The sequence below is a fragment of the Citrus clementina genome, unplaced genomic scaffold (genome assembly GCF_000493195.1).
Source record: "Citrus clementina cultivar Clemenules unplaced genomic scaffold, Citrus_clementina_v1.0 scaffold_7, whole genome shotgun sequence".
NCBI lineage: Eukaryota > Viridiplantae > Streptophyta > Magnoliopsida > Sapindales > Rutaceae > Citrus > Citrus x clementina.
This window is the reverse complement of record NW_006262075.1, coordinates 2,862,335-2,883,609: the sequence shown is the minus strand read 5'-3', so window position 1 is coordinate 2,883,609 and position 21,275 is coordinate 2,862,335. Positions and strand designations below refer to the sequence as shown.

General features: G+C 33.4%; 3 protein-coding genes and 1 non-coding gene across 9 annotated transcripts; 2 read left to right on the top strand and 2 right to left on the bottom strand.

The window, feature by feature from the left end:
* Window positions 1-755: 755 nt before the first annotated feature.
* On the bottom strand, window positions 756-3,261 carry LOC18036440 (transcription factor HHO5). Its single transcript, XM_006425769.2, has 5 exons — window positions 3,085-3,261; window positions 2,733-2,962; window positions 2,288-2,621; window positions 1,480-1,556; window positions 756-1,337 (listed from the first exon to the last, which is right to left on the bottom strand). The coding sequence occupies exons 1-5, from the start codon at window positions 3,236-3,238 to the stop codon at window positions 1,023-1,025; spliced, it is 1,110 nt and encodes a 369-aa protein (XP_006425832.2). The 5' UTR covers window positions 3,239-3,261; the 3' UTR covers window positions 756-1,022.
* Window positions 3,262-6,201: 2,940 nt separating this feature from the next.
* On the top strand, window positions 6,202-6,273 carry TRNAE-UUC. Its single transcript has one exon. It is a non-coding gene; the product is annotated as a tRNA-Glu (tRNA).
* Window positions 6,274-6,459: 186 nt separating this feature from the next.
* Window positions 6,460-11,230, bottom strand: LOC18036370 (upstream activation factor subunit spp27). Of its 6 annotated transcripts, XM_024180915.1 has the most exons (7): window positions 10,708-11,230; window positions 8,567-8,681; window positions 8,291-8,465; window positions 8,082-8,138; window positions 7,625-7,800; window positions 7,178-7,292; window positions 6,920-6,998 (listed from the first exon to the last, which is right to left on the bottom strand). In XM_024180915.1, coding segments are annotated over exons 1-7 (1,014 nt in total). In that variant the 5' UTR covers window positions 11,082-11,230; the 3' UTR covers window positions 6,920-6,996. The 6 variants fall into 6 exon arrangements, with proteins under 6 accessions (XP_024036684.1, XP_006425831.1, XP_024036685.1 ...); XM_024180916.1 differs by lacking the exons at window positions 6,920-6,998; window positions 7,178-7,292 and adding an exon at window positions 6,460-6,594; XM_006425768.2 differs by lacking the exon at window positions 7,178-7,292 and having other exon boundaries at window positions 6,682-6,998.
* A 5,888-nt stretch (window positions 11,231-17,118) lies between these two features.
* LOC18036366 (serine/threonine-protein kinase SRK2I) lies at window positions 17,119-21,239 on the top strand. The gene is made up of 9 exons (XM_006425767.2): window positions 17,119-17,655; window positions 18,896-18,970; window positions 19,070-19,171; window positions 19,254-19,307; window positions 19,436-19,528; window positions 19,783-19,875; window positions 20,296-20,400; window positions 20,494-20,592; window positions 20,669-21,239. The coding sequence occupies exons 1-9, from the start codon at window positions 17,473-17,475 to the stop codon at window positions 20,960-20,962; spliced, it is 1,098 nt and encodes a 365-aa protein (XP_006425830.1). The 5' UTR covers window positions 17,119-17,472; the 3' UTR covers window positions 20,963-21,239.
* The last annotated feature ends 36 nt before the right edge of the window (window positions 21,240-21,275 follow it).

Here is a 21,275-nt window from a genome sequence, read left to right as displayed (position 1 = left end):
TTGCAATAATAGCGCGGAAGACAGAGGAAATGCACCCATTTAGACAACTGCTAAGATGCTCTTAATCGGCCCGAGAAAAGAAGTTGAAATAATGTGGTTACTGGTTCAGCTTTGCATGAATATCAGTATTACAGGCAACTGTGACGATAATATAACATGTTGATATTTATCTAACCTTTACAATTTTATTAATTATGTTTACATTTGTTAACTACCAATTAACCCTCCCAAGTATTGCCCCCAAACAAATCCAAGTAAATGATACCTTTAGTAATCCGACAGAAGTGACATGTGTTTAACGTTTGAAATCTTCAATCTTGAAAATTGAACAAAAAAAGTAAGTAAATAGATTGAAGATGAGAGTTAAGGCATTGAGCATAGAAAGAATCCAATGAATAGTGAAGTGAAACTGCCATTGTCTTGGAGTCATTCAAAGTCATGTATTGGTAGGACAATAAGAGAAATATACAAAACAAAGTTAGCAGCTTATGTGAAAATAATGAATTCATGTGCACTTGGTTTTCTAATAAAGAAAACAAAACCGGAGGCCACTTTGGTTCGGTAGTAATAATCTTGTCAGTTAGTTATTATAAATTGTTAGTGATTAGATGGTGATATTTATAGATACAGATCAACCGTTATATCTATTATTAATTGTCTAGTGATTAGACGGTGATATTCCAATAACAAAGCAAAATTTCTAAGATATTTATCGATAGCAACCGTTCTGAATTTTCATTGATTGTATTTTGGGGGAGAAATAACAATGAATATAAAGCCAAACACCTCAAACTTTACAGATACACATATAATAAACCATTCCATAACAAAGTTAATTAAGACTTGGACACTAATTAGAGAGTCCTGAATATTTAAAAATAAATATTAAAATAAACTGGCTAGTGCAAGCCATTGATAAAACATTACGAACTACTAAGATATATTGATGTTTCATAATACACGTAGAATCCCCCATCCCATCTCACTAGTGGCTTATGAAAAGCAACTCCACTTTAAAGCCATCATATCTTTATGTTTATAGGCTGATTCCCAGATAAATCTGTTTGGGCAAAATTCATAGCATATGTAGATGAAACCGCACCATTCCAGCTATGGCCATCTGATCTGGCATCTTCTTCAGCTACCACACGGTTGCCGCCAGACATGGAGATGGTATTAGCAGAACTACTTGGCACATGAATTTGTGATTTTGAAGAACCACACTGTAAAATGCTGGAGTTCGAGGAGTTGCCAACTTGAACATTAGCTATCCGTGGATGATTGTCTTGGCCAGATGAAGAATTATTTGAAGGGCTTCGCAGATGAGCCCGATATTTCTACTAGAACACAAAGACAAGAATATATTTATACATATGCATGCGTTAATCAATCCATTAAGGGAAAAGTATTGCTCGAGATGAGGTAAGGTATTAACAAGTGTGAGAACAAGATTAATTAATAAGGAGGAAAAAAACATACTTGCAGATGACTTTTTATTTCGTCATTGGTGAGGCCGTCCACATTCATGATTTTCTTTATCAGCTTAGGAGTTGCCACTGCACAACAGAACAAAGCACGTAGTCTCAGAGATACAAACTATTCAAAGAGGAGGTGAAAAGAGAATCAAGAAAAACCAAGCCAAAAAGAGCGGAAATGATGGATACTTAGTATAGAATTGATTTGTGAAACTTTTGGAAAGTTACAATGTCCCAAGTATTCTGGGAGAAAAGACGAATGATTCCTGGAAGTTTGAGAATAAATTGAGGCTTCTAATATACATATGCTTATTCGTTTTCTCTTCCTTTTGTGGTGCAACCTTCACAGGCACTAAGACAGTCATTGCCCTTTTATATATACTTTATTTTAAGACTTCAGAAGCTTTAAACATCACCCAAAGCAAATAATTTTAATATAAACAATCAAAAGACTAAAGAAAGACCAGGAAAAATCCCTTTGCTAAATAAATGAGACAGAGTATAGAACATAACTCAACTGGGCACCGTGCTCAGTTAATTTAAAGCAAAAAATGTTTAAAGTAGATGCATATTCGTTTTGTAATTTAGAACCAAATTTGAGCTGCTAATAAATACTTATTTAAATCGTATTCTCGAACCCAATGACGAATTTATCTCACTGTCAAATCAAAAGAGAAGCTGTTAGCAATTCACAAATTTGATTCTTATTCTAAGATCATTGTGAATTGGCCCAGAAGCAGACCAGTTATTTGTTTCGTAATTATTAAAAAAAAAATTTAATCAAGTTATATATTCAGTTCCATAGCTCTAACCTTCAGATCCTCCAAGATGACTAAGTGCCTGTAGAAAGAGCTGGTGAAGCTCAGCCGACCAGCTCCTCCTTTGTTTCTTTCTATTCAGCCACCGCCTTCTCTTCTGCAGATTCTGCAATCTGGAATGCAAATTCGGTTGCCTTCCATTGCTCATTGAATTGTAAAAACCCAGATTCATAGCTGGAGTCATCAAAGAAAGACTAGGAACTCGTGAAACCTCTTTCCCTTCGGTTCTTGCAAAACTAAAGTGCTCCGTAAGTGGCATAAATGCCCCTTCTCCACTGCTCATTTGAATTGGGTTCACATAAACACACTGATCACCTTTTCCTTTCATCTGTTAAAATAATATCAAAGATAGGAAAGAAACCTCATTATAATTTTTGTACTTTCTTTAAAGGGGGGCCGGTGGGGGAGGGGGTGGGGGAAGCAGTGTAATTTTGCATACCAAAGTTGGTTCAGACACTGCAGTTTGTTGTTTGTTATTATCCAAGCTGACATCAGAACTCCAAGCCTGGAAACAACTCATCCACTCTCTCCTGTCACTCAAATCAGCATCGCCCCTTTCAACCCCTCCACCTTCATCATTATTCCCCTTAAATGCCGTCAATTCTACAACGTCGACCTCTTCTTCCACTTCTGTACACTGCATTGCCTGCTTCTCCAATTTCCCAATAGCTACACAAACAATTAAACCACCCCATCAATATTCCCCCCCCAAAAAAAAAAGAAAAAAGAAAAAACTCTTCAGCACGTAAAACAGAAATTCATATACATAAATAACAATTACACGTGCATACCATTTCCCGCAAGAAGCATGATAAGAGGAAGTTCACTTTTAAAAGCATCGATCTTTCTCCTCTCTTCCTCCAATCTTTTAATACACTCATGGAGCTTTGACACCTTGGTTGTTTTTGGAACGTAAGCCATGTTCAAATCCAAGTTCAGTCCCATTTTTTTTTTTTCTTTCTATTGTTGTGTCTGAATTAATTAATGAACTTCCAAGATAAATAAGAGCGACAGATGACGCACATAAAAACTAGTTTACGTTTATGTATGTATGGATGTGTACATGTATTCATGCTTGAAAGGGAAGGTTATAAGATTCACTGCAAATACGCCAATTTTCCGTACTCTCTCTCTCTCTCTCTCTCTTTCTCACTTTCCGAGGCGTCGCATAATTGGGTCAACTTGATGAACTTGGATGGTGGAAGAGCAAAGGGTCGGTGAGTTTGGAATTTTTCGTACAATTTTTAATTTTTAATGGTGGCTTCTGTCCTCGTCTTCAACTTGAATGGTTACCAAAAATTTGGTTGTCGGCAATCTCGTTTTGTTAACTCATTCAACTGATCGTAATTGTGGTCTGATATGTGACGTTAGTTTGTGGTTGAATTTTTACTTTTTATTTTTTTACTGTACAAATCTCTGTTAAGATGTTTTAATTATCTAAAAAAGAAAATTTCTTGCCATATTGCATGTTTTATTTAACAAGAGTCACGTCTTCAGCAAATGTATTTATTTTTTTAACCAAAGTTTGTGATTATTATTATTTTTCAATCTTGTATATAATTCAGCCGAAGCACCACAACACAAGCCTATTGAAGCTTAATCATTAAGGAGAATCAAACTTTCTATTTTAGAGTTAAAGAAAGGAGGTGCTGATCAAAGCAATAGGTTATTGGCTTGTGGTTGAAAATTAAGTAAACATTTTTCTTAAAAATTATACTAAATAAATATTCTATCTAATAAAAACTTTAATTCAAGATATTATCCCAATCGAAACCTTAATTTGGTGTATTGATGTCATCCAAATAGTTGTTCGTACACATGAATACTATAATTTAAACTTTTTTTTTTGAAATAGTAGTAACTTAAACTAATTCATAATTAAAGTAAGAAGTTACAATGTTATATAAAAGAAAAAAAAAAAGATTTTCAACAACCAATAACCTCGATCACAATCCCACCAAGACAGATTTCTGGAGCAAGTTTATCGTTAATTCAAAATTGATTAAATTTTATTTATTTTGCTATGAAGTTGAGGCGGGAATGCAGTGAGCCCTTTATCATTACAAAAAAAAATGAAAAAAAAATGTTACAATGTCACCCTAAAAGTTTATATTTATTTTTTCAAAAAGAAAATAATTAAATAAAGAGAGAGTAATGATTTAGTAAAGTTATCAAATAGTGAGGAGCAACTCTCTCATATGATGTTATATGATTAATCCTTATGAAATTGTAACACCAATTACACTTAACGCGTGATTGCTTCTAGAATTACCTTCTCAATGAATATGATACCTTGGTCAACTATTTTCATATGTAGCTTCATCAAATAAAGGCATTAATTTATTTTATGAAAAAAAAGTAATGTGAAATAAAAAAAAAGAATATTATTGATACGTTTAAAAGTATATTTTTTACAAAAAAAAAAAGAGAAAAGGAAAAACAAATTAATAATTCTACAAAAGAAAAAAACATGTTAAAATAAAAATACATTTCTGCAAAGACAATTTCAAGGAAAATGAATGGAACCAAGGCCTGACTAAAACACATCTAAAATAATATCATTTTAGATTTGTTTAAAAAAAATTAAATTTAAGACGACATTTTGGTGTATTTTTATTAAATTTTTAATTAAAATTTTAATTCCAAAGTCGGTGCTCGGAGCACATAAAAAGTTAAATCTAGACCCAAAATGCCAAATCCAATACGGACCAATGGAACAAGCAGAAGTGGGCACGCGGTCATAAAGAAGGTTGAAATTTAGATAAGAAAGGTGCGAGCGAGTCATGTGAAGGATTCTTTCGCCGAAAAGCAATCTGAGTTTCACTGTTTCCTCTGATCGAACATAATCACAAGACTGCCACTCCCTGATTCCCGCGTGGGGGCCGGGACTGGACGTGGATACAACGATTTAAATTTAACTACTGCATTAATTTTTGCATGATAACAAACATAATAATATTTGTTTGGTTATTAAATAATTTAAATGCACATACATCTCTCTTAAATAAATCCTAAATTTATTATATTTTATTCTACATCAATTAACCAAAGCATACAAATGACTGTGTGGGTAGTCGTACGTACACCGTTCAAAAACAGATGCCACCCTATGGCCTACGCCAAGAAGTCGACACGTGGAGATAACCTTTTGATGGTTGAATGATCGGATTCTTTCATTTTTCTTCAATCACTATTCACCCCCGGTCAGTCACCAGGGGATAGGGAATAGCACAGGTTCAGGTTCTTCGAGGAATAAAAAAAAACGCACGATAAATTCTAACGTATATTACATTGTGTTTGTATTCTCTTGCTGGGAGATCGACACGTTAGGATTCAGGAAGCATCCGGGTTTGGGTCCAATAAACTAACTATGCTAAAGTGATTCCCATTTTGGTTGGTTTCTTCTGTGGAAGAAAATTATGAAAGATGCGAAACGACAAAGTATTTGTAACCACAGAATGTGTCTTCATTGTCATGTTCACGTGCATAATCAAATTGGTAATTTGCTTGACTAAATACAAAGGATGCCACTGCCAAAGCCCATGATTCTTTTGCCTGTCAGTTCTCGCAAATGCGAATTGGGACCTTAGCCCCTAAGTCTTCGACACGGTCTTATCGCATCAATTGTACGTCTATTCTTTTGTTCTTCGGAGAACTCATATTTCATATTTTGCTGGTAGGATATATGAGCCGGTAAAAAGGGGAAAAAAAAAAATTCTAAAAAGATCTTGCGCTCAAACTCAGCCAAATAGTGCATATATTGATATTTATTTTAAAAGATGGAGTGTGTGTAAAGGAGAAATAACTTTTTAGCCTTATCATACTTTCAAAGAACGATTGCTGACAGTCAGTCAAATTTTGTTTTTTTGTATTTATATCTTATTGTTAGTCAAAACGACAAACAAGACTCCGTTGTCGTCCAGTGGTTAGGATATCTGGCTTTCACCCAGGAGACCCGGGTTCAATTCCCGGCAACGGAAATTCTTTTTCAAAGATGGTTCCTTCACATGTAATTAGACGGTTTGATCCTACCTGAAAGAATGGTTGCTTCCATATACCGAAACGAATAAGTGAACAATCGTATCAGAAAACTGTTACGAGTATTGTTATCTTATGCTACAGCATTCGTACAGAGAGCATGGTAGATTTTTTTCGAGCCCTTCCCAAGTGATATATATGAGACGATAATTTTTATTCAAGAAACATGAAATCAGGTTGAAAAACCTTAATGATCACGAATTTCTAGTACAGCCACGTCGGAGCATCAACGCCTTGGTAGTGATTGATTTCATCTTCAAAATCTATTAAGAAGGGCAGATTGCAAATGCAGAATCAAATAGTGACCGCCCTAAACATTACCAAAACTTTGATAGAAGATGAGAATTGAGTAGCACCAAATCTAGAGCAATCCAGCTATAAACAAAAGGTATTATACAGGTAAAATGAAATGCACATGGGAAAATTAATTAATCTTTTTGGATTTTCTATTTGCCCCATTCAAACCCTCAACAAAAGCGGTTTGAAAATGAAAATCATATCTGCTGACAAAACTTCCTCTACGGCTGAACATAGGAGCAACCCACTGCTACGTCTTTAAGAAATGAACAGCTAGGAGTTTTGTAACGGTGAAGCCATTGAAGGTTTCGACATCAAAGAGTTCTTTCAGCTTCTCATCACATATTATTCTTCTCTTGTCAGATGGATCCTTCATAAATAAGCCAAGAAGATTTAAATGATTGTTTGCTTTCAGTTTCAGCAAGAAAGAAGCAACAGAACGTCCAAAAGATATCTAGAAAAATGCAACTTGGAATTTCTGTAAATTCTTCAAGTGGGTAATAGTCCTAAAATAAATTATTCATGTAGGATTACCATCAAGGTACTTACATAAAAATATTTCAACCTTGTTTTTAGCGAAACCGTGACACAGACTAGTATTAGAAAGTAATAGCCCCTTCTTGAGGTATCCATGGCCAGCAATACATTTGACTACTTTAATATCCTACACAGGGTCTTCCAGATTAATCAATTTTCTGAGTTTAGATCCAAATCAAGTCACCAAACAACATTATAAACATAATGAATCCATGATAGATCTTTTATGCCCACAGACATAAAAGTTTGAGTGGTCTGTCTCAATCCAGTAGTTTTATTCCACCCAAACAAGTGAAAATTTGATGCGATAGATTGCAATTACAAAGCTAGCAAAATCAATGAACAAGTAGAACAAATGGACAATAGAATATGTAGATAAGGCACCAGATCGAGAGATATGAATAAACAAATACTAACAACTATCATGGCATAAAGAGGGATTCACTTACGAAGAGATACCTGGAGGTTCTTTTCCTTTATGTAATCCCACATTCTCTTAATAACATCAGACCTTGGTAATGCACTTTCTCCAGTACCAAGGAACTTGATTAGAGCACCTGAAAGTTGAAGAGGTGCAAGAAAACCAGATTTTCCTCCCTTCTGTCTCTTTTCCTTTCTAGTCGGCTCATCTAAATCTGAAACAGTAGAAGTTATGTTTCAATTTGAAAAGAAAACAAGTTTATAACCTAGTCAAACTCGTATCAATATGAGGCTGAAAATTGAAAAAGAAATAAAAAGAGAACAGTTCTGTGTCCAAATCCAAACAGACTACATAAGGCTGAGTTGAGCAGTGAGACATGACAGCAGTAGTATACAAGAGGTGAGGACAATGTCAGATTAAGTCCAGGTATTAACTGAAAACAACTAATGCAACAATTCATCACATCTTATATCAAACTGAATCTATTGTTTGTACCTTCTGTTCTCTCTTGCTTTCGTTGTTTTTCCTTTGGTGTTGACTTGACAGAAATAACTGTAGCATAAAACAATAATAATAATATCCTTTTAAGCATTCGACACAACATATGGAATTCGAATTAGTAATGACATTCAGGGCTTATTGATGATTAAAAGAATGCAAGCAACATAAAAACATGCTGCTGAGATAATATAGTAGATGCATACCATCATCTGAATCCAAAGGCCATATATGCTTTGATAAGGCCTTATTCATTTGAAACATGTTGATGGTATCAACACCAAAAAGGGCACGCAATCGTTCATCACAAACAATATTTCGTCTATTATTTGGGTCTTGCAAATCCTTCTCTCTAATGTAGGCCCACAGTTGCTTGACAACCTAGGACCAAGATTAGCATATCATTACAATTAAGATAATTTACGTATAAACGGATTATCAGAAGACAAAGACAAAAGAAACTTCTAACTTTCTGGCTATACCTCAGTCCTGGCCAGTTCAGTCACCCCAATGAATTCCTGAAGTTGAGGAGAGAGGGCACATAACTTGCTAAAACCACCCCCTCTTTTCTTGACCTCATTATTAAGCTTTCTAGACCTGATTGTAAGATAAAGTAATCATAAGCTTAATGTCAAGTGCAGCCCTAATCGCAATTGGCCCCTAAGGACATCCTTGATCTTAAAGTTGATATGGGTGTAAAATAAAGGAGGCAGCAATTTTAGTAACAAAAGTATCACTTTAAACATATTGACAATTTTACTGATAAAAGAAGAGTAATTCATTTTGCAATACTGCCGGAAGGATCATGATGTTAACTACATACTAGCAATGTTTATTCTAGGGAAAAATTCTAAGAACTACCCCTCCAATTGTTAATAGTTACAGATCAATTCTTTCTATGGAATTGATCACTTCTAGTTGCTCAAATTTCATAAACATCAGCATATAGCTTAATCAGTCAACTTCAAGAAATTATTAATAGATTTTATAACACAACCTCTGAGAAGATATGATTTTTATTCTAGTACATTCATTTTAAATTTTTTCAAGAACCAGGAGAAGTTTTATTTTAACAACAAAAAGCGTCAGACATATTAACATTATTAATGTTGAGTCATAACTAGGAAGTTAAACAGGGAGAAATTTAGAAAATCTAAAGAAGGCTGTGCAATAAAAATTGTTAGCATTAACAATTAATATGTATTTTCATCTAATACAGCCATTAGAAGTAACTTCTATTTTTGTTACATCCTAGAAAACACCTTAACCAGTGGATAAACCACATTCACCACAATATTTATTGTTTCAAATACTTTTCCAAGTGAATTTTTCTAGCTCTGTCACTGCCAGAGCATCTTGTAGAGCAACAAGAAAATTATATTTTTGTTTTCAGCCCATTTCCGTTCCAAAAGAGTAAAATCATTGACCTCTCATAAAATTTGGTTGAAAATCAAGAGCACTCAAGTGCTACCTTGAAATTCATTCTCATGTCCCTCCTTTAAACATCAAAGGAGGGAGCCCCACAATAGCAGGCACATCTCTTTTGAGAAGTACTGTTTCCATCTAGATACCTAAAGGAATCAGAGAAGTAATTATGTGATGCTCCATGGACAAAAATCCTGGTTTCAAAGGAGAAAATTGAGAGGCAAAGGTTGATGCAAAATCAGGGTTGTCAAAGAAGAAGAAAATAAAAGTGAATAATGCACATACTAAAAGCCATGGTTGGGGCAGTTCCCTGGAAACCAATTAATTTAGAGCAAAATCATTATTCTCTACAATGAAGATATGGCAGCATTGCAACATTTGCAACAACTTGCAAGGATGCAACTCGAGCAGTTCGATTGGATTTTTTTTCTTAAAGGAAAAATATCTTCATAACATGGCGCAATGTGTTCCACAGCAATCCTAGACATTGGACTGTGATTAATTGAGGACCTGTTGAAATTAAAACAGATTTTCTCAATGTTTTTCATTCAAAATCTCTTTCCCATTTTCAAAAGTAACGCAAAACAGCAGCCCTTTCATTAGATATAGCTGAGAATTCAGAGATATAAACAACTAATTTAATCTAGCCATTGCTACCAGAGAAAGCAAAGAACAAACATAGCACCATCACACTTTCTTCGATCAAAAACAATTATGCACACAATATAGTCTAAAGCTATCAAAAACCCGAATTATACTTTAAAAAAAGATCAAAAGGTGACACTGAATTAATTCACAAAAGTCACATAACCAAGACGTCCTTGAATTACAATTGCAACCATAGGAAAAGCAAATTACAAGACGCACAAATGCTCATCCTTGTGCTGTTTTTTTTTTTTACACATTTTGTACATAAATTCACAACTTTACTTGAACTACCCATCCTTTTTAAACTCTGCAACCAAAATTAAATAAAACCTAACTCGCGGTTTCTTTTTCCTTCAAAACAAACTCGTTAATTCCCCAATTGCTGAGCAATTTCACAGACCTAGTACTAAACCTAAACCTGAACAGCTGACAACTTCGCCTGGTTACAGGGGAAGCTAAAAATCAATAAATACAAAATGTACAATAACATTTTACCAATAAATTGAAATTTATATGCATGTGACACGAAAGTAAATTATCAATAACTAACCGTCTCTTTGCGGGACCCTTCGCTTCATTCGCCTCGTCATCATTGTCGTTTTCGTCATTATTATCATCGTCACCTTCCTCCACTGCAGCATCATCAGAACCATCCGTTTCATCAGATTTCACCTTCGCCATCTGATCATCTTCACCATCATCTTCTTGTTGTTGTTCTTCGTTTCCACCGTCGTTTTGATCATTCTCAAACTGGCTTTGAAGAAATAAATCAACCTGTTCTCTAATAAATATTTTCTTATCCGTCAAATCAACTCCGAAATCTTTCTCTAGTTGCCGGCGCACGATACCTGTGGTGGTGGTGTTCAGGTCCGAGTTTTTGAGGAACTCCTGCAGTCTCGCGATAAGCTCCGAGTCCGATACCATCTTCTCGCTCGGGTCCCGTATTTCGGGTTCAGTTAGGTTTTAGATCAGTTTGGTGCGTGTGTGAGTGCGGACTTGTTGTAAATAAATGCAAAAGGTTCATTTGATTCTTGTTCAACTGTTTATCGTCGCCCGTTGGAGTGAAAGTGAAGGCTGGCAATTTTTTTTTTTATTTTAATTTTTTGAAGTTCTATATTTTACTAATTTACCCTCAGCACTTCTGAAAACTTGCCGTCAAGTCCCTCAGTTTTAGGTTGTGGGCGGGTAATTATCAGAAACCCCCCTCTGGTTGGAATATTCCCAGAAATATCAAATAAATTTTAAATTATCCAAACCATGAAATAGTGAAAAGGCTGACTCCACCACACTAATTTTAAAAAATAAGAATAATGCTCTTATTTTGATGACGAAAAGCTGTGCTCATGAGAATTCTATTTTCATTTTCACAAATTTTGAAAAAGAAAGAGTTAATTAAACATTCTCAGTTTTATGCCAAGTAGTTATTAGACCGTTTTCTTAGGACAATTAATAATGTAATATTTTAATGAAAATTGCCCAGTGGGCGGGGTCAGCATTCAGCAATTTGGTGGCGGCTGCTCTGGTCTTCAACTTCCAGGCTTCCAGCTTACGGTTCATTTACTTCTTGTTTAACTAAAGCCGCGTAAGATTAAATAATGCCAGATCGTGACATTTAACTATTAAAATGCATTATTTGTTGATTTAAAACATATTTAAGGACTAATTTATTCATGATGAAGTAAACAACTAAAATAGATATAATATTAAATTAAATTTACTTACAAGTATATAATATTTTATTTGGTTACTAAAAATACTGTTTATACTATATTTATTTTGTAAAAGAGTGTACAGGAAAAAAAATCATGAGAGGAAATAACTTCCTTAAATTGAAGTGGATGAGTACAAGTTTAGGTTACATAAATTCTTTTTCAAGTTTAGGTGTATTTGAATATATGTGGAAGGCAATGGGTATGTGGAATTTTATATTCTTAAATGTGACTTTTTTTTATGTTTTTAAAAATCTTGTAGAATGAGATGATTTTGACAAAAGTGATTCTCAAATAAATTTATCAAACACCAACATTAAATTTTATTTTACAAACAAACTCTTATATAAATTTAGCTTGTACAAATTTACGTGGCTTAAATTCATTGATTGATGAAAATAAAAATTATAAAAATAAATCATGTAAGACAAAAACTATTTAATCAAATCAATTGAATTATACCATATCAATTTATACAAAACAATTTTTTTTCCCTCAAAATTACATCTCAAATTCCCAAAAACAAATTGCAAAATACCTTAAGCAAAACCTCAAAGACCAAACGACCTTATTATTCGTAAAATAAAGGGGTACAAGCACTAATAATGTGGCACCTTCATTGTAAGGCCACTGGAGGCTTAAGTATTTAGGTCATTACAATCTTATTTTTCTAAAAGTTGAGCTTCTAATACCCCTTTAAAATTATTATAAAATTTCACTTATTATATCTATGGCACTTTTTTTGTTAAAATTATGTAAAACGACGAACATTATAATAGAGTTGATTAAATTTTAACTATATTTTTCATGATAAAAATGGGGTAATTTGTTATTTCATTGTCTCAAAATTATTTTGAGTTTTTCAAAAAAATTAATTATATCATAAATTAGGATTAAAAGATGGGAGGGTTCATAATCTGCACGTGAAAAGATATTTTAATTTAATTTAATTTAATTTAATTTAATTCATAATTGTTCTTTGATGTAATTTCATTTTGGCAGTAGAACTATGATTTAAAAATGGGCTTATAAGCATTTTAAAAGGGTGTGAAAAGCATGACGCGTTTTCTAAACCTCTCATCCTATTATGCCCTGAAATTTCTTTCTCACTAGGGGCCTGAATTTCTTTACACCCCTTTGTGGGCCAGAATTGCCAAGAGAGTACAAAGGTGGTTTCGTAGTATCTATCCCACCATCAATTAGTTTAATTGGTAATCGGTAAAACGAACGAGTGTAAAGAAATTGTCTTACCAAATTATATGTTCGTATAATTGGGAACAAAAATTATCCGTTATGCTAAACTTAATTTAAAAATAAAAGGTAAAAAATAATAACAATAATAATAATGATGATTTGGTGAGACATATGCAGATGATAGGGATTGTTATGTATGTTTGCCAATACCCACTCCAAGTGTAATAAGCATAAACACAGAGGACCCAAATTGGTTATAATTTTAAGGACAAGAATTCTCGCTTTTTTTTTTTTTTTTCTAATTGCTCATAGTTAAGTTAGATAAATACCTACGAGTGAGTTTTGAATTTTTATGCTAACAATGAGGTTAATTTTTTTCCACTTTATTTATAATTAAGCCAACTTTTTAACTAGATTTAAAAAATAAGGAGAGATTAGGAGAGGAAGGGGAAAAAAAAAAGAAAAAGTACAGTATATCAACTCTCAACTAAAGAGGGGGAAAAAAAGTGAAAAAAAAAGAAGAAGCAGAAAAGGACACCAGATACCGCTCCCCAAATGTGCTCGAATTCTATAAATGGCCAAACATTTTAACATCATGAGATCCGTGCCTCCTTACTTAGATATCGCAAATTTCCCTTTCCTTTCTCAACTCAAGTTTTTCACTTTATTTTCAACTTTGACCTCTCTATCACGCAAGTGGTAATGTGTTATCCTCCTCAGAATATTCATTCATTTTCTTGTCTTTCTTAAAGATAATGTGATTTCTTTTTATTGTCATTCTTTTTTTTTTTAAATCAATATTTCCCCCGTCGATTTTTTCATTTTATTTTGAGCGTCTATAAATGATGAACTGGCTGGAAGTCGGGGCACAGTAAATTTTTAATCCGGATGATTTTGGAATTAAATAATTAGTTGCCACTTGCTGAGAATGCTAAGTATATTTATTAGATGTGTCGAGTTTTGTTGTTTCACATTGACTCTATAAAATAGAATGTGATTCTTCGTTCAAATGAAGAAAAAAAATAAAAATAGGATATTTGGATGTCATGAGTCCATCATCATAATAAGGGTGTGCTTAATGTTATGATAAGTGTTATCAAAATAAGATCATGTAGTCATAATGTGGCGAATTCAATGCCCGACAAAAGAAATAAATTGCCAAAATTTTTTTGAATTTACAAAACACTTTAGCCACCCCCTCATTCAGCATTTAGTCGTAGCACATCAATAAGCCAATAAATAACCAACACCTAAGTGATACATTTTGTTACGCAAATTATGTTATAGGAAAAAATATATATATTTTATAAGGGTCTAGCTATTTTACCCATGGTGTTTGGTATCCTATTTTTTTTTATCTTTTTCAAATCCATAGATTCAACCCAAAAGTTGTACAACGGCTTAGATGAATTTGTTGAGTTATTAACATTAAATGCCCCTGTTGTTTATACAAAATACGAAAAATTAAAAGTTTTTAAATTTTAACATGTAAGTCCATAATATTTTAAATTTTTTAAGACTATTGAACTAGGTTTTCAATTAAATGACTTATTCTTACATTTATTAATATTTATTTAAATTAATAATTCTCTTATTAATTAATTTAATATATAGCTAAACATTGTATTTTTTTTTACTAACCATAATTGACGATATATATACATATATATAATTTAACAAAATGGCAGCCAATTTCCTCCCATGTGAGACTGTGAGAGACATTATACTTTTTTTTCCCTCTCTAACACAAGAGATTTTACTATCTCAAATGGATGAAATGCACAAAATATGAAAATGAATTTAATTTAATATTATATATAATTAATGTTTTATTATTTTCTTGTAACATAATATTTATTTAACATACTATCAATTAGTTGATTATGTAGAAAAATATATTAATTTAATAATAATAATAATAATAAAGCGTTAGTTTATCAATTTATAAAATCATTAGTTTATCAATTCATAAAATCATTTTTGTTCATTTGAACAACGATTTTGTATTTTTGGTTGAATTTTTGTCCTTAAAAAAAAGAGTAAATTTAATTGCACACTTAACTAAATTAACTAAATTGACTTTTGTTATTCCACCCCAAAATTTTAAATAGTCATTAGCACACATTTAAAATATTTCATTAACTTAGTTAAAGAAGGGTAAAAAAAAATAAATCTAAACAATTACTCTGTTTGAAAATAATTTAAATATTTCTTTATTAATTTTTTGTAACTAAAAAGAAGAGTAATAATTTTATTTTATTATTTTGTTTCTATATTGTAAATAATTTTAATTATCTTTTAATATTAATCATTTTAGGAAAGGTAAATAAAAAATAAGAATTTTTATGTAAAACACATTAATTAGTTTTTCATATTATAAAATGCATAGTGATTTATAATAAAAATTAAATATGCATGTTTGCCCTTACAATATATATATATATATATATATATTGCCCCCTGATTACATTCTTGTCGGATTAATGGCTAAGTGCTAGAAAACATAATCATGGCCATGACCATTTTTTTTTTTTTTGTTTGGTAGTGAAATTGATTTTTTTTCCTTCAATTCGAAAATTTATGCATTCTCTTCTCTACATATATTGCAATAAAAAAAAAGAAAAAAACTTATATTGTCCAAATTGACAAGTCTACAATGTCGGAGTATTGTATTCATGTCGGCATATTTGAAAAGTGCTTCTGAAATAGATTGTGGCTTCCAAAAACATCAATATAATTGAAAATTTTTAGGTGCAGGACTAATGTGTGAAAATATAGAAGTCTTTAACTTTTTTGTTCTTTAAACAAATAAATGGACTCCATTACAATTAACCTTGAAAAAGACAAAAAAAGGGGGGTACTAAACCCATGTGGCAACGTAGTTTTGGCCATTCTATAATTCATTATTGTGGCTGGTTATTTAATATTAAAAGCGACAATTACATGTTAATTTAACTTTAGGACATTGTCGTTAGATAGAAAGTTCGAAAAGATCTGCTTGGAAAGTAAAAATTCATTTGGTAACAGACAGCATATCCATTTCAAACTAATTTACATATTGGTCCACAAAAACGTCATCAGCGTCATTCAAACTCCCGAAACTAAAAGTTGATCCACAACAAACGAGGCTCAACTATACAGCCCCTAGCAACCAAAAATCTATATCCATTGGATAGGAAAAGTGAGCGCCCACAAATACAATAACAATATGTCAAATGCAGCTTCTAAAAGCGAAGGCTATCTTTTCTGACTTCTAGCCAATTATTCTATAGTTCACCTGATAATTTTATGACTTTTAAATACTGTAGTTACTAACCCAATTAAAATCCTCCATCTTTTTCTCGTCGTTGGTTTGATGTTATTCCCAGGAAAAATAAAAGAGACGTGAGATTAATGATTTAAATTCTATGTCTAAATTTTAAACCAAAAAAAAAAAATTAACCCGCTAAAAAATAAAAATTAAGAAATGAGATCAAGTGTGATTGTTGATTATCCTATTCTCAGTTTCCCAATTTCCCAATTTCCCATGGGGCTACCTCCAGTTGCAAAGAGCCGGCCTATCATCGAAAAGATTCTCATTTCTAATCAATTATAGAGGTAAGATGTTGCTTCCTATCCATCCTAGCTCCCTAGCTAGAATTGAAGTATAAAACAACAAACTATTTTTTATCACGGCCCATCGTCACACAATGTTTTTATTCTAGTGGTGGAGATCTAAAAGGTTCATACACCTTACTTACACCGTATTTGCCCTTCCCGAGAAGATTTTAGTGTACTAAACTAAGCAAGTTGTTTAGTTTTAAAATTAAAAGTAAGAAACTTTCCTTCGTTTCCAAGGCTCTGTCGTCTGACTATCTTATGGTAATGTAAATTCAAATTGATCGAAACGTCCCGGATCGTGATTGCATCAGCACCGTCGAAAGGCGGTGTAAAATGCAAATCGTATTGTCCATTACACTACACAGCAGAAACGCTCCTGAGCCAGATCACGTGACCGTCCTGAAGACAGACAATGGGGGGTTTGTTTCTCACAATTTCATGAAAGTAAATATATTCTCCACGAGCAAAACGATTGGATAGGACGCAACACATTACGCCTTACATGTTACCGACAAAGCAACCATCTCAAAAGCATTGAAAATATTTTTTTTAAAAAAAAAAATTGAAAACGTCGTCGTATTATCGTCATCCAAAAAACTAAACCAAAACGACTCGGCTTTTGTCGCGTTTACCTTGTATTCATCAATCATTTCCTTGTCAACATCCTTTCTCTCTCTCCTCAAAAAGTCCTCTTCTTCTCCCCATCTCTGCAACTGTTCACCAGAATCCGATACCATATTTATATATTACCGCTCACCGATCACTAAAATCATCTAAAACGGTGTCGTGTCAGCTAATGTGGCGGTGAGTCTATGAAAATGGATCGCGCATCGTTGACGGTGGGGCCGGCGATGGACATGCCGATCATGCACGACAGTGACCGGTACGATTTCGTCAGAGATATCGGCTCCGGTAACTTCGGTGTGGCTCGACTCATGAGAGACAAGGTTACCAAAGAGCTTGTAGCTGTCAAGTATATCGAGAGAGGCGATAAGGTCAGTCTTGGAATTCACCTGAGTTATGAAATATCTATTTATGGAAGTTTTTTATTTTTATTTTTATCTATCTTTTGCTATTTTAAGCGTGTGTTGCATTTAATGTTTATGTGAATTTATGGAATTTATTGCCGTTTTTGTAGACTTTTTAACTTTCGCTTTTAGTCATTCGTGGAAATGGTTTTCTCTGCAGACTCAGAGGACATTGCTTACCATTTTTGTTGAGGTTTCTTATGCTTTTTTTAGTAAAATTTTCCTGGTAGCAGATTTTAGTTTTAAAATTACTAAATTTTAAACGAGTATAATCTATCGAAAATATTTCTTAAATTCTTTCTAGCTAAGAATTTGTGAGATGGATAATTTTTGGAACCTTTAAACACGCGCACACATACAGGTTTAACATGAAAGTTGGTTAAGATGAAGTGCTTTTGAAAGATACAATGTTAGTGGAAGTACTTGAATCCCTCTGTTTTACGTGGAGTCATAACACTTAATACCTAATGGATTGCTTGTTTTTGTAATTATTATTGTCTTTTTTTTTTTTTACATTTTTTTTGGGTTCATTTATTAGAAAAAAAAGTATTAATTACATAAAGAAAGTTGTAAAGAACAGAGCCTTAGCCTATAGTTGTATACCGTTTTTGCTTGTGATGGATTGGTTTAGTTTTGTCTTCTAAGGAAGAAAGTTAACCCTCGATCGTATAATTGATTTATGTAATGATGGTTTTCTGATTACAAGAGGTTCGCGCACAAAGGATCATATGTTTTCGTATCATTTAACAATAGGCTCTTTTGGTTGAAAGACTTTGCATGAAGGTTGGAGAAGAAGATCAAGATCCAAATTATGAAGATTCGAGGAGAAGATCAAGAACCAAAATAACACCTTGTTTTAAATGCATTCAGTGATCTACTGCACAAAGAGTAGTTCAATCTTAGTAATAGTTGACCTCTTACCTGTAAATGGGAGATCGGACATAGTTTCCATTCTCACGAGTTACCTATCCAAGGTCAACTAGAAATTGAAAACTCGGTTTATGAGATCTCTCAATGCAGTCTTGACCTTGAAAGATAAAAGGACAAAATGAGAGCTTTTGGGTACGGGAAAGTAATCTGGATTAGAGTCAATGTACTGATTAGACTTGTAGGATTCTATTCAAATTTTACTGCATATTGTTTTGAATCAAGAATTATGAAAGTTTGCAACATTTATGGCTTCTCATCGTGGTAAGTTATCTCACAGATAGATGGGAATGTTCAAAGAGAAATCATCAATCATAGGTCATTGAGGCATCCTAATATTGTCAGGTTTAAAGAGGTTAGTTGATTCCCTGATTATTCTTTTTGGAAGATTATATCACCTTCAAGGGGGATGATGGCTTAATTTGTTGGTTCTGTATTGTAAATCTTGCTATAGGTTATTTTGACGCCCACCCATCTGGCCATTGTAATGGAATATGCATCCGGTGGGGAGCTCTTCGAGCGAATATGCAATGCTGGGCGTTTCAGTGAAGATGAAGTTCGTATTCCTAAGTCTTTCATTCTTCTTCTCCTTGTGTTTGTTTTTCATGTGGCTTCTTTTACTTGGGCTGCTGGTGCAGGCTCGATTCTTCTTTCAGCAACTTATATCTGGAGTCAGCTATTGCCATGCAATGGTAAACTCCCTAGATCTTGTGCATACACTTTTTATTTTCTTCATTTTGAAAAATTTATCTTTTTCTGTCTCCTGGGTCACAAATCAGATAATTTATTTGGCTTCTTCTTGTGCTGTTTCCTGGTGAAGCAAGTTTGCCACCGCGATTTGAAGCTGGAAAATACGTTGTTGGATGGAAGCCCAGCTCCTCGGTTAAAGATATGCGACTTTGGGTATTCCAAGGTGCTTCTTGTCTTTCTCTTTCTGATCTCGCGGGTGTTAGCTCTCCAATATTTAAGTTTCGAGAAAGAGTATTTACATTCTGCTAATTCTGTCTAGTTGCTTGAACTATATTTTCATTCTGCTCCTAAGGGTGCTGCACTTCTAGTCCATGGAACAGTGGTTATCTTTACATCAAACTTTCACTGATTTTCTGTCATCTTAGTTTGGCTGTCTAACAATCATCAATATTTTTCTTTTTGGATTGCTTTTCTTAGTCTTCTGTGCTTCATTCTCAACCAAAATCGACGGTGGGAACTCCTGCTTATATCGCTCCAGAAGTATTGCTGAGGCAAGAGTATGATGGCAAGGTATACTTCTACAGTATAACTCAAATGAGTTTATAATCAACTTCTCCTAATGATCTATAGCTCATCGATAAATATCCTAGGAAGAAGAACATTTTTGTATGCATGGATAGTCATTTCTTGGACCAGGATATTTGATGTTGTGTATTCCTGGCATAATGTGTTGTGTGTTTAGTTGCTTTTGGCGACGAGATCGTATTTAATTATTATAATTTTTTTCCTGTGGATTTGCAATGAGAAAAAGGCTATATTTTTCTGACTGACTCTGAGCAAGTTAGATGTTATTAGTAGCCTACTTAATGCAAATTGTTACTTTAGGTTTTTGTACCTACTTTACTGTTATTATTCTTAATGAGAAAACTTCTTAAATATATATAAAATTATTTATTAAAGGTCTGCTGCCTTGTTTGTGGTACAATGCAGATAGCAGATGTGTGGTCATGTGGTGTAACCTTATATGTGATGCTGGTGGGAGGATATCCTTTTGAGGATCCTGATGAGCCAAAGGACTTCAGAAAGACAATACAAGTATTCATTAAACCTTGTTGTCATATCACGCCATTTTATCCTTTATTTAAATTGATCTGATTCAAGACATTTTTTTTCTTTCTCCGCTTGCAGAGAATTCTCAGTGTCCAATATTCTGTTCCAGACACTAATCCAATATCTCAAGAGTGCCGTGATCTGATTTCAAGAATTTTTGTTGCTGATCCTGCAGCAGTGAGTATTTTTTTTTTCCCACTTAATATGTCATGCTTGCTACTTTTTTCATTCGTTTGGATGTTTGATGCCACAGAGAATTACCATTCCTGAAATCATGAAGCACCAATGGTTTTTGAAGAATCTTCCAGCAGACCTAGTGGATGAAAAGACTATGAGTAGCCAGTATGAAGAGCCTGATCAACCTATGCAGAGTGTTGATGTGATCATGCAGATAATAGCAGAGGCCTCCATACCAGCAGTCGGGACTCATGGCCTTAACTGTTATATGACAGACAACCTTGACATGGATGATGACGACATGGATGACTTGGATTCTGAATCTGAGCTTGACATTGACAGTAGCGGGGAGATAATATATGCGTTGTAATGACATAATGTTTTATTAAACTATAGACAGAAGTTTCTTCAACAGTGTAGTTCTTATGGGCATGTGGAAATGTGTAATATTTAGCTGAGATAATATTGTGGTAGAATGGAGAAATACCAGAGGAAATGTTGGTCTGTATTAGCATAAGTTAAAGAACCTTAAGAGTCTGCTATGTTCATAAACTGGAACTTTTATATTTGTGTGATCCAATTTGATCTTTGATGCTTTTTTCTAAGGGAAAACTCTACTAGTCGGGTTAATCAACCCCTTCTACTCAGCTATTTAGTTACAATTTTTGCATTGTCTTTTGAGT

Bases quoted from the DNA above. Each gene is read 5' to 3' on its own strand.
- LOC18036366 (XM_006425767.2), top strand. From the start codon at position 17,473: ATGAAAATGGATCGCGCATCGTTGACGGTGGGGCCGGCGATGGACATG. The intron at 18,971-19,069 runs GTTAGTTGATTC...ATCTTGCTATAG, and splicing joins ATATTGTCAGGTTTAAAGAG to GTTATTTTGACGCCCACCCA. The intron at 19,529-19,782 runs GTGCTTCTTGTC...TGCTTTTCTTAG, and splicing joins GCGACTTTGGGTATTCCAAG to TCTTCTGTGCTTCATTCTCA.
- LOC18036370 (XM_024180914.1), bottom strand. From the start codon at position 11,081: ATGGTATCGGACTCGGAGCTTATCGCGAGACTGCAGGAGTTCCTCAAA. The intron at 8,466-8,566 runs GTATAGCCAGAA...TCTTGGTCCTAG, and splicing joins CTGAACTGGCCAGGACTGAG to GTTGTCAAGCAACTGTGGGC. The intron at 7,293-7,624 runs GTATCTCTTCGT...GACCCTGTGTAG, and splicing joins TAAAGGAAAAGAACCTCCAG to GATATTAAAGTAGTCAAATG.
- LOC18036440 (XM_006425769.2), bottom strand. From the start codon at position 3,238: ATGGGACTGAACTTGGATTTGAACATGGCTTACGTTCCAAAAACAACC. The intron at 1,557-2,287 runs GTTAGAGCTATG...TCTGTTGTGCAG, and splicing joins TCATCTTGGAGGATCTGAAG to TGGCAACTCCTAAGCTGATA. The intron at 1,338-1,479 runs GTATGTTTTTTT...GTGTTCTAGTAG, and splicing joins AAATAAAAAGTCATCTGCAA to AAATATCGGGCTCATCTGCG.